Genomic DNA, 15,490 nt, shown 5'->3' on the forward strand with positions numbered 1-15,490 from the left:
CATCTGGGTGTCAAGAACACACTTACTTCTGTTTTGCTATGAGCAAAAGAAGATGTGAGGAGGCCCTGCAAAAACATGACGAATGTGCCTTCCAGGACCTGTGCTACTAGACAATGCCTTCAAACACTGCCCAATGCAGTTTGCATCTCAGTGAGAAGCCCAAACTCTCCAGTCAATACCAGAAAGAGAACGCACCAAAAGGCCAGCGTAAAATGCCTGCCTTTGAGCTTCTTTGTAGGCTTTTACAAAGATGTCACAATACAAATCTTGAAAGCCAGAACCATCCGATTCAGTTATGAAAGAAAATATATTTGACATTTCAAAAAGATTAGCTTAGAAGATCAGGTATAAAAACTTGCAGGAACCGGTATAAAACTTACAAAAAAGGGGGAGGGGGCGGGGGAGAGAAGATGCTGCCTCCTGATAGCAAAGTTCAAACTAGGAAGAAAGTTAAGGCTGTGCTCACAGATAATGAGCGGTGGGCCTTTGGAAACCAGCAGATGCCTCCTCGGTCTTTTCTAGAGTCAGAATCTGAAGCTGGTTGAGTGGGAAGCGGGTTACAGGAGACTCTGTGTGAGGAGCAGTGAGCATAGACACTGAGTGTTCAGAGAGCTGTTTCTCATGTCGAAGCCACCAGAGAGCACTCCACTACAGAAAAACGCTCCGAATGGCCACGTGGGTGAGATGATCCATGCAAAGACTGCCAGTCAGCCTCTGTCCACATCCACTGCACTGCCTCAGCAATGCTCATGAACAGGTCATCCAAGACAACAGAGCCAAGGTTCTCTATACCTCAGAAGCGGGGTTTTTCTCTTATCAGGTCAGACTTACCTACTTCTGGTAACAAACATCCAATCTATCGCAGTAGATACAGCTGAGCTTGTAATATGGAACCATACTCGTATTGTTGTTTCTTATCACTGAGACCAAATATTCCACAAGAAACAATTTAGTAGATCATCTTGGCTCACAGGGAGAGCAAGAAAGGCGTGGTGATGGGACCTGATCCTGTCTATGGTAGCTAAGCTAGTAGTGTGGCCTGCTCACGTTCCAGTACCTACTAGGAATAGACAGGCTGGGCCTGGGAGTAAGGTATTACTGTAATCTTCAAGTCCCATCGTCCAGGTAGGACCCATCTCAAAAAAAGTTCTAAAACCTTCAAAAACAGCACCATTTACTGAGGACCCACTGTTCAAATATATGAGCCTGTGGGGAAATTTTACTCCCAAACCATAATATTCCAGGGCAGTACCATATGACTTATGGTCATCTCATAATCTATATATGCTCAGTTTAACTTCAAAAAATCCTCATAGTCTTATACTGTTCAAACATCCATATTCCTTCCTCAGACTCAAGTTGAAGCTTTATCTATGAGCCCCGGTAGAATCAAAAGCAAGTTACATACTTCCAATAGACAATGGCAGAGATTAAATATTCCCAAAGGTCAGGATGGGGGCAAAATCAGAGAAGGCTCTCACCAAAACAATATTAAAAAGCCAACAGTACAAAAACCATACACTGCCACTCCATTTCCAACATCTGGGGCTTGGGGTGACACCATCTGGTCTCCAACAGGTTTGAGAAGCCCTACACTCCCAGGTCCACCACCTGCAATTCATACAGCCCCTCCCCTGGTCAAACCTCTCTCAGTGCCTGCAGCTTTCTTGGGCAGACATTCTATCCACAGAAACTCAGGCTTGAACGTCACAGCTGATCCTGATCACCATGAAGATACTGCAGCTATCCAGTAGGAGCCAGGAAGATGTGTCAAAAACTCACTTGTACATTGACGTTTTTTACCATTTCTTTTACAATGGCTTTTGGATGTTTTGTACCATTGGTTACTGTAAACAGGTCAGTGTGGCAACCATGACCTAACAAGGGCAGAATAAGCAGGGACTTAGCCTTTTCGGAAATGGAAGTCTAGGTAGTTTCCTGAAGAAAGAAATCCTCTAGGACAGTGTGAGTATTCTCAAATGGTAAGAAGAATTAAGAATGGGTGATTTTGAAGGAAAATAAATGTGAATTACAGCCTTGGAATAAACGGTAGCAACTTTGACTTGTCCCACTAACCTTTTCTGTCTCTTCTCCAAATGCTGGAGTTCTAAGTGGTGTGACCACAAAGCACAGGTCTGGGGATCTATTGTACAGATGCTATTGGTGACTGACTCATCTTCGTGGTGGTTAGCTTTGCACACTGGGCATTACTTGCTGAAAATTCTAGCAACTCGGAGGACCACTTTCTGGCCAGGGGAGCAACATGAACAGTGTTTGGGTAAAGCTAGAAGCATCAAAGTTTGTATCATAAGAGCAGTAATTAGACAGTGATGGAAAAGTTTGCAGGTAATTAATTTCCCCAGCCTCTTCAAGATTCGTTTGGGGTAACACCAAAGGTTATGCTATCAATGTCTCCCAGACATACCCAACTATATTGTTCTCCAGTTCACTATAGTGGTAGATGACTTTTGACTTCTCTTCCCAATTTACTTCCAACCAACATTCTCTAAATGCAACCACAATAAGGTTCTTATACACAAATCTCCATATTGGTACTGACTTGAAGGGGTCTAAGACCAAGATATAGGAATTCAAATTGTGAGGCCAGGATGGAGAGGCTGTAGGAGGAATTCTAGCGCCTCTTCCATCACCATCGTTAGAGAGGATGAGATTTCAGTAGCTCCCATTAGAGCCAGTTGCAACCCTCCCAACTCCTTGCCTGTTTCCGTGAGTAGAGACTCGGAGCCACCTGGCTGTGCCCCCCAGACAGCACCCACCATGTGCCAGAACTCCAGCTCATGCTCCCAGCTTGGGGCTCCAGCTCTGGAATTACATAGATCCCTGCCACTTGCTCTGGAAGAGCACAACGCTAATGAGTCAGAGAGGGGCCTTCTAGAGTTCTTGTTTCATATTTTTTCAAAATGGAGTAAGTTTTAAGAGCCACGGAATATAAACCAAGCCATCTGCAGCAATTATGCTGATGAGAGTGTCTGCAGCCGCCATTTCAGAGCTTCTTGAGGTAGCACAAGCCACATCCAGTTTTTTTTTTAAATATCCATGGAAATTAGGTCTTATGGGTTCTGTTTCTTCCATTTATTTCTGAAGTTAGTGAGTTCTTTCCTCTCAGAAGCATCTTTTTCCTCCTCTGTCACTTTAAGAAACTATGAAGATGTAAACAACTGAACACCTTAGCATCTATCAGGTATGTTTGATTGTCCATAATTATGTTCTACCTAGCATACTTTAATGTGCTATTTTTGTAAGAAATTTTCTAACTCCATACCTTCTTCCTTTTCATTCTGTCTATAAAAAAAATATAAAGAATAAATAAATAAAACCCTCACTATTCACTTTCGTTTAAACTATAACTAAAGGCCTGCTTTCTGAGAAACAGAACAACAAAGGGTCAGAAAACTCTCTCTCATCAGTGACATAGAATCACCCACCCACCTGTGAAAGACTCCCCGGCTCTGAAGAACTGCCAGTAAACACAGACGACAGACAACCTCAGAGCAGGAGGCTTTGGCTGCGGGGGACAGCTGTGAGCATGGCAGTGGTTAGCTCCCTGTGGGCAGTTGTGGTCACCACCTGCCTAGGTAAGGAAGCTGTGGGTCTTTGTTCCTATTGGCATCTAGGGTTTTGAAGGAAGAGGGAAGATTAATAGTAAAAATGCTGCATTGCTCAAAACCAAGCTTCCAGGAAGCATAAGGCTGGTTACCGCTGCCTGGCGCTGGAATCAAGAGGAAAGGCAATGAGGATGGGAACCAGGTGGAGAGTCTGTTTCTCTCACTGACAAACACCACAATGGAGCCATTTTCCTCCTCTTTTCCACAGGAGCCAGCGTGGCCCAGACAGTCACTCAGCGTCAGCAGGAACAGTCTGTGCTGGAGACAGAGTCAGCAACACTGGACTGCACCTACGACACGACTGATACTAACTACAACTTGTTCTGGTACAAACAGCGAAGAGGACAGATGATTCTCGTTATTCGCCAAGAAGCTTATAAGCAGCAGAATGCAACAGAGGACCGCTTCTCCGTGAACTTCCAGAAAGCAGCTAAGTCCTTCAGCCTCAAGATCTCAGACTTGCAGCTGGAGGATGCTGCGACGTATTTCTGTGCACTCATGGAGAGGAGCACAGTGACACAGGCAACGGTCAGGGGCTGACAGAAACCTCAGATCTCGGCGTCTGTGCAAACTTGGAGGAAGTACTTGGGGTTCCAGGAGAGAAAATCATCAACTTCTCTTAGGAGTAAACGCTACTCTCCTCCAGCTCTAAGAAACACAGGGAAAGGGGCATCTGCAGATTTTACCTCTCAAAGTAACAGTAAAGACAACAGGGCAGAAGTCCTAGTTTCATGGTGCTTCCAATGTTACCCTTGACTCTCAGAGCTTTGGCTCATATGCTAGAGAGATCAGACATCTTAAGCATTCCCTCTGTTCAGCGAGTCTTTGTAATTTAGGAGTTTTTACCTCCAGGAATTTTGTCAAATGTTGTTCATACTCTTCATTGGCCATCCACACCCAAACATAAATCTCTCCGAATCATCATACTGTGAGGTCCTCACCAAGATGGGACTCTGCTGGACCTACTATGCACCTGCAAGATGACTTAGGTCTGTGGTACCTACATCAGATGGCCTAGAAGAATGATGGGGTGGCTTGCTAAATGAAAACTTAAAGCACCAACTCCAGTAGCATGCTTGGTATTTATAATGCTGTCCTCCAGGATGTGGTGACGTTCATTAAAGAACTAGCCAGTACACAGCACTGAGGCATGAGTTTAGAAACCAGGAAGCAGACGTAGAATTGAAACACCTCATCTCACTCCCTGAATCCACTTTCAGGAACTGTGTTTCCTTTCCCTACAACACTAGGGCTCTGCTAGGTTCAATATCTTAGTTCCAAAAGAAAGCATGCTTCCACCAGGGAATTCAGGCAGGTTGCACTGCGCCGGCTTCTGTGGTTGTCATCTAGGTTCCTTTGAGCTCCAAATGTCCGTGGTCTTCTCAGCAAAGTGAGGAGTTAATAACTTGAGAGGGCTAAGTGATCTGGCTATCATGAGATACCATTTGCTGTGAAAGGCGAGGAGAAAGAGGAATATAATTGGAAAGTAGATGCTGCACAATGGTGTCTTGACTGTTTACATACCAACACGAGCAACAGGTAGAAGTACAGCAACAAGCTCTGAGAAGACCAGTGCTCAGGAAGTGAAAGCTCCCAGCAATGAAGACATGGGCCAGTCCACGGGGCAGGCAATCCAGGCCCACTACATGTTATCCAAGGGTAAGGAAATCTTCAGTGTATAAAATAGGAGACAGAAGAGTAGGGTACCCATTACAGCCTTAGCTCCGGCTGAGGAAATGAAGTTAGAATTCCTGTCATGAATTATTAAATACCACAAAGAGAGTAAAGCCGCTCAGTGGAAATACTGTAGGGCAAGCATGCATCAAGAGTGCAGAGAGAGCCATAGCAAGCATCTCATTGAAATCGTTGTCCCATCTGATTTTAGCCACCATAAAGCTGGAGCTGAGACTCACCTGAAACTGATAAAATCAAACACAAATGAGTTTCCCTCCCTATTTCAGCCTGTGATGCCTTAAGAGCTCACACAGTTCTTGAGCACACACCTGAAGGTGGGTGGAAATTCCCCCCTACCCCGACAGGAAACCCCAGCCACCAGAGAGCACTCTGTCTTTCAGCTAAACCACTCTAAGAGGCATCCTGCTGGCTTCTCTGCCAGAATCCAGCCCCAGTGTGGTGCTGGCATCTCCACTTTATCACTCCTGGACCCTAGAACCACCTCCTAAACAAGCTACCGCCTCAGCCTCTCTCTATGCAGAAACAAAATACAGGGATTCTTTTAAAAAGTAATGAAGAAAGAGGAGAACTTTTCTGAGCAGATTTTTTTTTTTTTTTTTGGTTTTTCGAGACAGGGTTTCTCTGTGTAGCTTTGCGCCTTTCCTGGAACTCACTTGGTAGCCCAGGCTGGCCTCGAACTCACAGAGATCCGCCTGGCTCTGCCTCCCGAGTGCTGGGATTAAAGGCATGTGCCACCACCGCCCGGCATCTGAGCAGATTATTAATGAGGAAAGTGAGTACCTAAGTGACTATGAATAAGGGCCAAGCTTACCTAGGGTGAAACACCAATTTTTCTTAGACTACGATGCAGCAGGTCACATTTACCAAACTGCAGTCTAGATGTATGTCACCACCTCTGTTCACCACCCAAAAGGTTTACATATCGTTAGCCATGGACATTTTGAAAAGATCCTCTATTTTGGCTAAATTATGACAAGTTTAAAAAAACATGCTAATTACATTCCAGAAATAATATAGCTTGTTTCCCTAGACCCCTGCCAGCACCACTGAAGACACCTGATCACAGCTGGCCACAGGGACTGTTTATTACCAGACACTCTTTCACTCACTGCTCACCATTCTTGGATCACTTCTAGAAATGGCCAGTGTCCACCCCTTCTACATCCCTCCCCGTCAACATTTTTTCCATAACTCTCCCTAGTCATATTCGGCTGTTGTAAAATCTCCTCCACCAAATAACTTGGTCCACTACTTTTCAGTTTAGCCATGAACAGAAAGCAGCCACAGTCTTTGCCAAAAATAACACAAGAATAGTCTCTAATCCTGTTGCTAACGTTGTTCTTCTCTGAAACCTCTTGATCTGGACCTCCGTAGTCTACATTGTTCTCAGCACTACTGTCTCCCAAGCCCTTACTGGGAAGGCTTATTAGCCCCATGTACAGCATTTGATCTCTTTCCTAGGTCAAAGTCCCAAAGTCTTCCACATTCCTCAAAAAAAAAAAAAAACTTGCATGGTCAGACTTGTCACAAAGGCCTGCTGCCAACTTCCGTCTTAGTCCCTTTTCTAGTGTTGTGACAAAACACCATGGTCAAGGTAACTTATAGGGAAAGCATTTAATTAGGCTTATGGCTTCATAGGTTAGAGTCCATGACAGTGGAGCACAGATACAGTGGCAAGAACATCAGAGAGCTCAGATCCTGACCTGCATGTGGGAAGTAAAGAAAGAGAGACGACACACTGGAAAATGGGTTGAGTCTTTTGAAACCCTGAAGTCCGTCCCCAGTGACATAACTTTTCCAACAAGGCCACATCTCCCAATCCTTCCCAAATAGTTCCATCAACTGGGGACCAAATATTGATTTGAGCCTATGAGGGATTGTTCTTATTCAAACAATCACAACATATTATGGAAACTTCAGGAGGTGAAACCTTTCTGGAGGAACTATGTCACTGGAAATTTGCCTTAAGGATTCATACCCTCTCCCCATTTCCTGTTCCCTTTCTCTGCTTCCTGTGTATGAATAAAAAATATGATCAGCCAGCTTCCTCCTCCTGCCATCATGCCATGCCTCTCCTTCCATAACGGACTCTTTCCTCTGGAACTGTAAGCCTCTTTACCACTCTAGTTGTTGATGTGAACCTGGGAGGACAGGGCCTAAAAATGAGGTGGACTAAAGTCTCATGCAATAGGCAAGTTTATTCAGAGCATCAGACAATCTGTACTCTGAGAGTTAAGAAGAATCACTTGAGTAAAGTGTACAATCACAAGGACAAGCCAAGCATGGCAAAAACGTATTTCTCCATAGAGGCATATGAATAACAGCAGCTGAAAACTCCTACCCACTATACCTAGGAGAAGCACAAAAAAACATCCCAAGAACAATTCTGTCTTTTGAAGAAACTGAGATCACAAGACTCTTGTCTTGTTTTCTTGGAGTTTTCTCACAAGCCCTCAGAATTCTCACACAACTCTATTCTTGGACTGTGTTCTGACATAAGCCAACACAAACTCTGTGGTCCTTAAGTTGTTTTTGGTCATGGTATTTTATTACAGTGACAGAAAAGTAACTAATACACCAACCCAATTTGAAAAGTGGGGCTTTACAATTACTTGTCTCCTGGTGGGAATGGAAAAAAAAACAGTACTTAAGGTGGCCAATCATGACTAAATCAAAGAGATTATCTAGGGCACCAGTGAAAAACCTAGCCTTCTTTTTCTCCCTATCAGAAACTATGGCGAAACACACAATTCTCACTCCCTACACTGATGAAGGGAGATTACATCTCCACCTCCTTTTCAGTCCCCTGTCAGCACCTGACATTAGAAAGAGGTTTCAAAGACTAGAGGATGGCCCTTAGGTTCCTCAGGAGGACCTTATAAAAGCAGACTTCAAGGTCTTTAATAGCAGAGGAGGCTCTCAAAACACAAAACCTCAAGCCAAATCATGTTAAACAGCAAATGCTGGCATCAGCCTTGACCCAGGGGTCACCCCATGAACACTCAAAGACCTCCCCACTCACGTCTGGCCCACCCAAGGCCTGCTTTAAACATAGCCAAGCTGGTCACTGACTGCAAAGAGCCTGCCCAATCCACGGTCACTGCCTCACCTCTGCCATCGTTGATGGGGGGAAAGGACACTGGAAATCAGATTGTGTTCGGCAAACTGCCAGTTTCTGAAAGTCCACCTCTGAACTAGAGCTTAGTGAGTTTTCTGGGATTTACTATTGACTGATGGGAGCCCAGGAATGGTCACCCTATCACTGTCACCCTCAGTGAACTCAGGTAACCCTGTCAATTATCTATAAGAACAGGCCATGTTTACTGGATTGCAGGAGGGTGGGGACTTAATTATTCAGTTTGACCTGAATTTGTTGGATCCCTGAAAGAGTCTCTTTTCTATAATGGGGGTAGAAAGCATTCCTATAAAACACAAATAGACTATAGTCTAGTTATTTACCACACCGTCTATGTGGGCATTCCTTTTCCTGTTCATTACTGTTCCTTCCAGGCTGTCCAACCCCTTTCCTGGGACATGACTTTCTAGACTAGTTTTATGTCTCTCTTTCCCTTGTAGGGCCCCCAAAAACAACCTACTTCCTGTTAATGTGTCATCTAGACTCATCTCCTACCAGGAACTCTCTTACACCCTCCTAGCATCTTTTCATCCTGGGATCTTAGATACCTCTTCACTCAGTATTACTACCCACCATACTCCTATTCTAATTAAGCTACAAGACCCCGCCATCTTTGTACATCAGACTCAGTATCCACTCACGCCTAAGGGATTGAGGGACTTAAACCTGTAATTGTCAGAATTTTATGGCCCACTAATTCTCCCCACAGAACTGCTATTCTGAAATTCCTAAAGCCAAGTCACTCTTACCACCTAGTCCAAAACCTAAACCTAATTAACCAAGCTACATTCCTTACCTTGACACCCTTTTACCCTACTTCCTTCTGCTTCTCATTTCTCAGTCCTTGACATCAAGATGTTTCCTTTGTTCATCCCCTTGACCCTTCTTGCCAAGACCTTTTCACATTTATCTGGACAGACCCTGACACAAAATGTCAGCCAGATATCCTGGGCAGTCCTTTCCCAGGGTGCATTTCTTCGGCCAAGCTCTTACTCACAACCTGTTCAACCTCACTCCCGTCTTCCTCCTCTAGTATGCAGACAGCCTCTGCCCTCTTACAACCTGTCTCTACAACCCACCACTATGTTCTCCTTCAATTTATGGCTGGCCTGCAATTTGGTGTCCCCTCTAAGACTGTGATACTTCCTCAAGGCCTCAAAACTTTAACCTAGGACATGCCCCTCTCCAACACTAACTGGGATCTTCTCTCCTTTCTAAGCCTAGCCAGTTACTTTTGTATTTGGAGCCCCAACTTCTGGATTTTTAACTAAAGGTCTTTACCAGGCTGCTCCTGGCCCTTTTACAGAACCTTTGACCCCCCTCCCAACCCATCTAATCATCATTATCTTAGCTCAGAGGCATTCTGGTTGTTCCTGTCTTGGGACATCCAGACCGCTCCAAACTTCTCATCCTATTTGTACTTTCATCCATAATTTAGTCCTACATCTCCTCTGTCAATTCTATGGAGAAATAGTCTAAGCAGTAGGCTGCCTATCCAAACAGTTAGTCATCTTGTTTAAAAATCCTGAGGCTGCCTCCGTTTTAATGATAGAAGCCCTTGAAGAACATTCTATACTGTCTCTATCTCCTACAATCTCCTTGAACTCATAAGTCACTAGTATCTTCTCTCTCTCTCTCTCTCTCTCTCTCTCTCTCTCTCTCTCTCTCTCTCTCTCTCTCATAAACATACACTATTTATGTAAGACCACTTAGTCACCTTTCAATGCTGTGAAACTCTTAATCTAGCTACTCTCCTTCTATAGACTTTCAGAAGAAACACACACACATACATCCTGCTCTTACACTGGTCTCCTTGACTTCTTGCTATCACCATTTTAGTCACCTGTCAGATGTTCCTATTGCTGAGACTCCTAAGTGGTATACCAACAGGAGCACTTGGGTGAGATAGCCCAAAGCAGCATGAAGCTAGCATGCTTGCTGTGCAGGTAGTGCTGGCTCCACCTCACACACTTCCAATTCTCCATTCTGCTCAGCCAGAGCTTGTCTCCTCCTCTGCTAACTCTCTTGTCCTTGCAGCGTTTATCTCATTTCAACCTATTTGCTCCTCGTTGAGGTTCTCCAACTACATAAAAGGGAAGCCATCCTCAAAGATTCGTACTATGTTCTCCATTGCTACCTTGTTCCCCTTTTGCTCAAGAGAAGGCCCTCCTTTCTGCCCTGCATGATCAGCTTTATGGAGGACATCAGCCTTTGCTCACCTCACAGGTCCTAACTCTACTCCCCAAGCCATCACAGATTCTTCATACTATCACCTATCAGTGTAGAATGTGTTCACAGGTCTCCACTCCCAGCTGTCGGTCCTGCCTCACAGCTGACTAGAACACTCTACTACCTTTCCTCCAAAGTTGTCAACCTCAACCCCATCCTTCAGTCTCCTTAGACATCTACTGAAGGAACTGGGTCTACATTTCTGACTCTTCCCGATCTTTGCAGTCAAAATTCCAAAAAGCTCACCAGATTAATCTTGACTGCTCCATCAGCAGCAAAGGCAAAGGGCATCTCTTGGATCCAGATCACGAATCTAAAACTCCTACCTCTTTTAGGGACTCTTCTTCCGCTCAAGTCTCTACTCTTATAGGTCAAACCTCCCTACAAATAATCCACAAGACCTAGAACTTTGCTGACTTATCAACCACCCCTGGACTAATCAATGCCAGAACCAGCCTTCCTGTGTCTCTCACCTACTATCCCTCTGAACAAGCCATAATACAGCCTTGAGCTCTTTGTTCTTGCCCCCACTTGCTCCTCTCCCTGTCTGGATGCCCCTCATAAGCATCTCTCACTGCCTCCTAAATGATACTCTCTTCCTTTGACTGCTAGGTCTTTTGTCCAATCAGACTAGGGCTCTTGAGCAACCCCTGTCCTTCTAACTACCTGGATGGGCTCACCCATGAAACTTCATTGGACCTCTTCATCCAGGTCCCTTCCTGGCTCTTTTCCTATTACTTACATTTAGAGACACATCTGTATTTTCCACCCACTAACTGCCTCTTACTCTTTCTGCAGTCCTCACCAGTAGGCTGTTGTGCTTCTTCAACTCGTTAGCTCAGTAAACATATTTCTGATAAGCCACCAGGCTCACCTCTGTCATATATTCTAATAATGACCACTTCCGTGAATCTGCCCAATGCTCTCTATGAGGACCACTCTTTCTGCAGACTCTCTTCACCTCTACATATCCCATTTCTTCAAGATTTCAGCTTATGCTGCCTTTGTGGGCAACCTCCCTGCCTTCCTTTGCATTGATACCTTTCACCTTTTACCCTCTACCGATTAGAAAGCCTAGATCTGTTCACAACCCATCTATTTACCCAGGGAACTGAAGACCAGATTCTCAGTGAGGAAATCCCTTCTGCTTCTTGAGCACACCCTCCCTAGTCTTTTCAGAGAAATCTTTTTTTTTTTTTTTTGTTTTGTTTTTTTCGAGACAGGGTTTCTCTGTGTAGCTTTGTGCCTTTCCTGGAGCTCACTTGGTAGCCCAGGCTGGCCTCGAACTCACAGAGATCCACCTGGCTCTGCCTCCCGAGTGCTGGGATTAAAGGCGTGTGCCACCAACGCCCAGCTTCTTTTCAGAGAAATCTTACTGTCTCTTCCAATGGACAACTTCTCCAGCCCCCCCCCCACTAGAGCAATGCTGTTCTCAAAAGAAAAAATAGAACCCCTCCCCCTTCCGTAATGAGTCCAGAGCTCTGTGGTTTTGGAGAATGAAACATGTGAGCAAGTCTATTTGGTTTGGGAGGATTTTTTAAAGAAAGTTGGGGATTGAAGGAAGGGATAGAAGGGGTAGAAGTAGAAGAAGGTAGACTATGGGGAAGGATACCTAACACTAGATAGATAGATAGATAGATAGATAGATAGATAGATAGATAGATAGATAGATAGATAGACAGACAAATAGATAGATAGACAGAGAGGCATATCTATATGTCTCTATATGGAATATGTATGTATGTGTGTATACATATATGGAATTTAAATAAAGTTACCATATAATGGAGAGGGGAGAAAATATCCTAACTAGACATCATATGCTGCCAAATAAAATGCCCAGTATCTGGAATGGGTTACATCTTTTTTTGAGTCATTGACCAAAAGGGGTTCCATAGACCTATACCCCCAAACACTAAAGGCTATTGCCAATGCTATTAGTCACCTTCCACAACTTGATGGGAAGATCATGTTGCTGAAGACACAAAATACTTATGACATAGAACATGGATAAATATAGCTGACACTCAGCTGAAAGATCCATCCATACTGGCTAGCATTAATAGTGCTAGAGGTACTATGCATGCCACCAGAGGAGAAGAATTATCATCAACATCACTCAGATGGGAAACCTGCAAGCTATTATAATGGCCTGCCTGCAAATATGACCACTGGTGTAACAGTGGCATATGTTAAGGAATAACCAAACTTTTTTTTTTAATTTGGTCTAAGACCTACTCTGTAAGATGGAACCCGTACCTAATATCATTAATGAGGTCAAGAATCTGAGACTAGATCAGTCATGGGCCCAAGATATTCTACTACTTTTATTCCGCTAAATGAACATAACAATAAAATTACTCATAAAGACATTGCTATCACCACAGATCAGTGCATCACTCTACCCTCAGCAGAGAAGCTTCTTCTTGCACTAAATGGTAATTAACACAGAAATTTACAACCGTACAGTGTGCAGAGTGAAAGGCTTTGAAGTGCTCATCCCTGAATAGGATGTCTTTGTCAAACCCCTCCGCTCCATACTCAGAGATGTATGTGGAAGCAGAGCAGAAAGATTGTAAGAGCCATAGGTGGGAGATGATTTTATGGAAGGATGTACTAGGAGTAGCTATTTTATATAAAGAGTATCTGAAAGAGCCTTGGAAAGCTGTTGAAAATAGTGTTGGGGTGGTGATGCCAGCTGTCCCTCTATCATGGGACGGAAAAGACACACAGGCATGCAAAGAGGGAGAGGAGGTGAGAGTACCTCTCAGAGCTAGAAGTTGAAAATGAGGAATGAATTGAAGCAAAAAGGAGGACAGGTGGCATTTGGTTCTTGGGAAGGAGTTCAATAACTAGATCTTGGCATACAAAGGTACAACCACTGGACCACATACCTGGGAGATAGACATAGACTGGAGCTCAAAAGAGGAAGAAAACTCCTGAAGAGTTGAGACAAAAGGAACATGATACGGAATGAACATGGTTAGGATGGCATCCCCGTTTTCCTGTGCAGTAATCTCACCTTCTCATATGGAGTATTAAACAGAGAGGGCAGCCCCAGCAAGAAGCTAGCACTGGAAGAGTGTACAGGGATTCCTGTGTCCTTGGAGTTCAACCTTGAAGTACACAGAGTCCTCAGACTAAATAATGAGGTGAGTTGAGTTGTCTGATTCAAACAGAATATGGTTAGAGCTGATGCCAGAGTCGGAGAGGCAGGAGAGTGCCTCTGGGGAGTGGCTAGAGAATTACCATAGTACCTGTTGTTTGTTGGGCATGGATAACAAGATTTCTCTGAGAAGGCTGGAGCACACCACCCCTGTCACCTAAGAAGCAAAGGGGACTTCTCCATTTAGAGTCCAGCCTTCTCCTTACCTGTGTAAACAGATGTGTGCTGGACAGATCCCAGTTTGGGTAAGCAGTATAAGATGAAAGATGAAGAGTGGGCTGCAAAGGGAAGAAGGGGGATTGCCCACAGAGGCTGAAATCTTGAAGAAATGGGATCTGTAGAAAGGGGCCTATGAAATAGGAGCGTCTAAGCAGAGAGTGGTCCCTATAGGGGGCCTTGGGAGGATTCAAAGAAATGGTCATTACTAGAATAAATCACAGAGGTGAGCCTATGTCTTTTGAGCTAAATTAAAAGTTTCTGCACCCCATAAGCCTTTCTGCCATTGCAGCAATCCAAATCAAACCAAATCAAATTGAATTAGAAAAGGCCCAGGTTTAATTGGCAAAACACTCCCGGATGATTTTCCAACCCCACCCCCCACCCCCAGAGAGGAGACGGGGAAGAGAGACCAAAAAGCCACGTTTTTGTTTTCTGGGGTGCAGTTTAAATACCCTGTAGGAGTGGTCTTGAGCATCTCCTGGGGGAGAAGTTGTGTTTGGCAGGCTTGAGACAGGGCAGGGTTTGAGGAGAGAGATGGAGGAGGGGAGTTGAGGTGGAGCCTCTACAGGAACACTAATGAGTTGAAGAAAAACAATGGCCCATGGCCTACCCCAAAGGTTGAGCTCTTTTACGAGAAACCACCTAAGGCATGTAGAGAGCATCTTTCCTCAGAACCTCAGTACTAGAGACCACCCCAAGAACCCTGTGATGAGGGCACAGACCTCATCTGGAAAGAGATTCGGGGACAACCAGCACACACCCTTTGCCACCTATCTGTGAAGACAAAAGTCAGCAGTGTTAGAGCCACACCATTTGGAAAAGTTCTTCTAGTTTGGTTAACTTACGATAATTTCTCAAAACCACAGTAATTATTATTCCAGAATTAAAACAGTGGCAGTGTCCAATGAAAAAAAAATAAGCTTTTGATTCCCATTCTCCATCCTGTCCCTCTTTTCCTCTTATAACTATCCCCAGTTGTAAGGGAGTAGCAAGTTCTTTGGGTTCCCAATCTGGAGCCCGCCTTTCTGAGGATTTTCTCTGATTAACCCGCTGCACTGTAGAAGATGTCCTTCCCTTGTCGGTCTCTGTTAAGCTGACCCCTCACTTACTATGCTCCCTTGACTGTCACTGTGGTCCCCTCCCCCTCCCCCCCATCAACTTGCAGCCATTACTCAAATGGCATTTCTAGCTTTTCTCAAAACTCCCCTTTTTTACAGTTTATTTTCCTCACTGACCCATGGTGCCTCAAGTTCACCGTCAGCTCCAGCACTGTCCTCTCCTGCTCACAGAATTCTCCTTCTCTTCCAACGTCATACAGCACTGAATCTGAACCAAGCCACTCAACCCTGAGTGGCATACCGTCCTGAGATGTGCTCACCTTTTCTCTGCTAAGTACATGAAGTCGTGAAGTAATATCTG

At 44.5% G+C, this 15,490-nt stretch overlaps 1 protein-coding gene and 1 gene segment (V, D, J or C); both read left to right on the top strand.

Annotated features, from left to right (window-relative positions):
* Window positions 1-15,490, top strand: part of LOC102917268 (M1-specific T cell receptor alpha chain-like) — a 775,359-nt gene that overhangs the window by 472,571 nt on the left and 287,298 nt on the right. The gene's annotated exons all lie outside the window — the stretch shown is intronic.
* On the top strand, window positions 3,507-4,166 carry LOC143267460 (T cell receptor alpha variable 38-1-like). The segment is given in 2 exon segments: window positions 3,507-3,596; window positions 3,835-4,166. Coding segments are annotated over 2 exon segments (381 nt in total).

The sequence above is a fragment of the Peromyscus maniculatus genome, chromosome 9 (genome assembly GCF_049852395.1).
Source record: "Peromyscus maniculatus bairdii isolate BWxNUB_F1_BW_parent chromosome 9, HU_Pman_BW_mat_3.1, whole genome shotgun sequence".
NCBI lineage: Eukaryota > Metazoa > Chordata > Mammalia > Rodentia > Cricetidae > Peromyscus > Peromyscus maniculatus.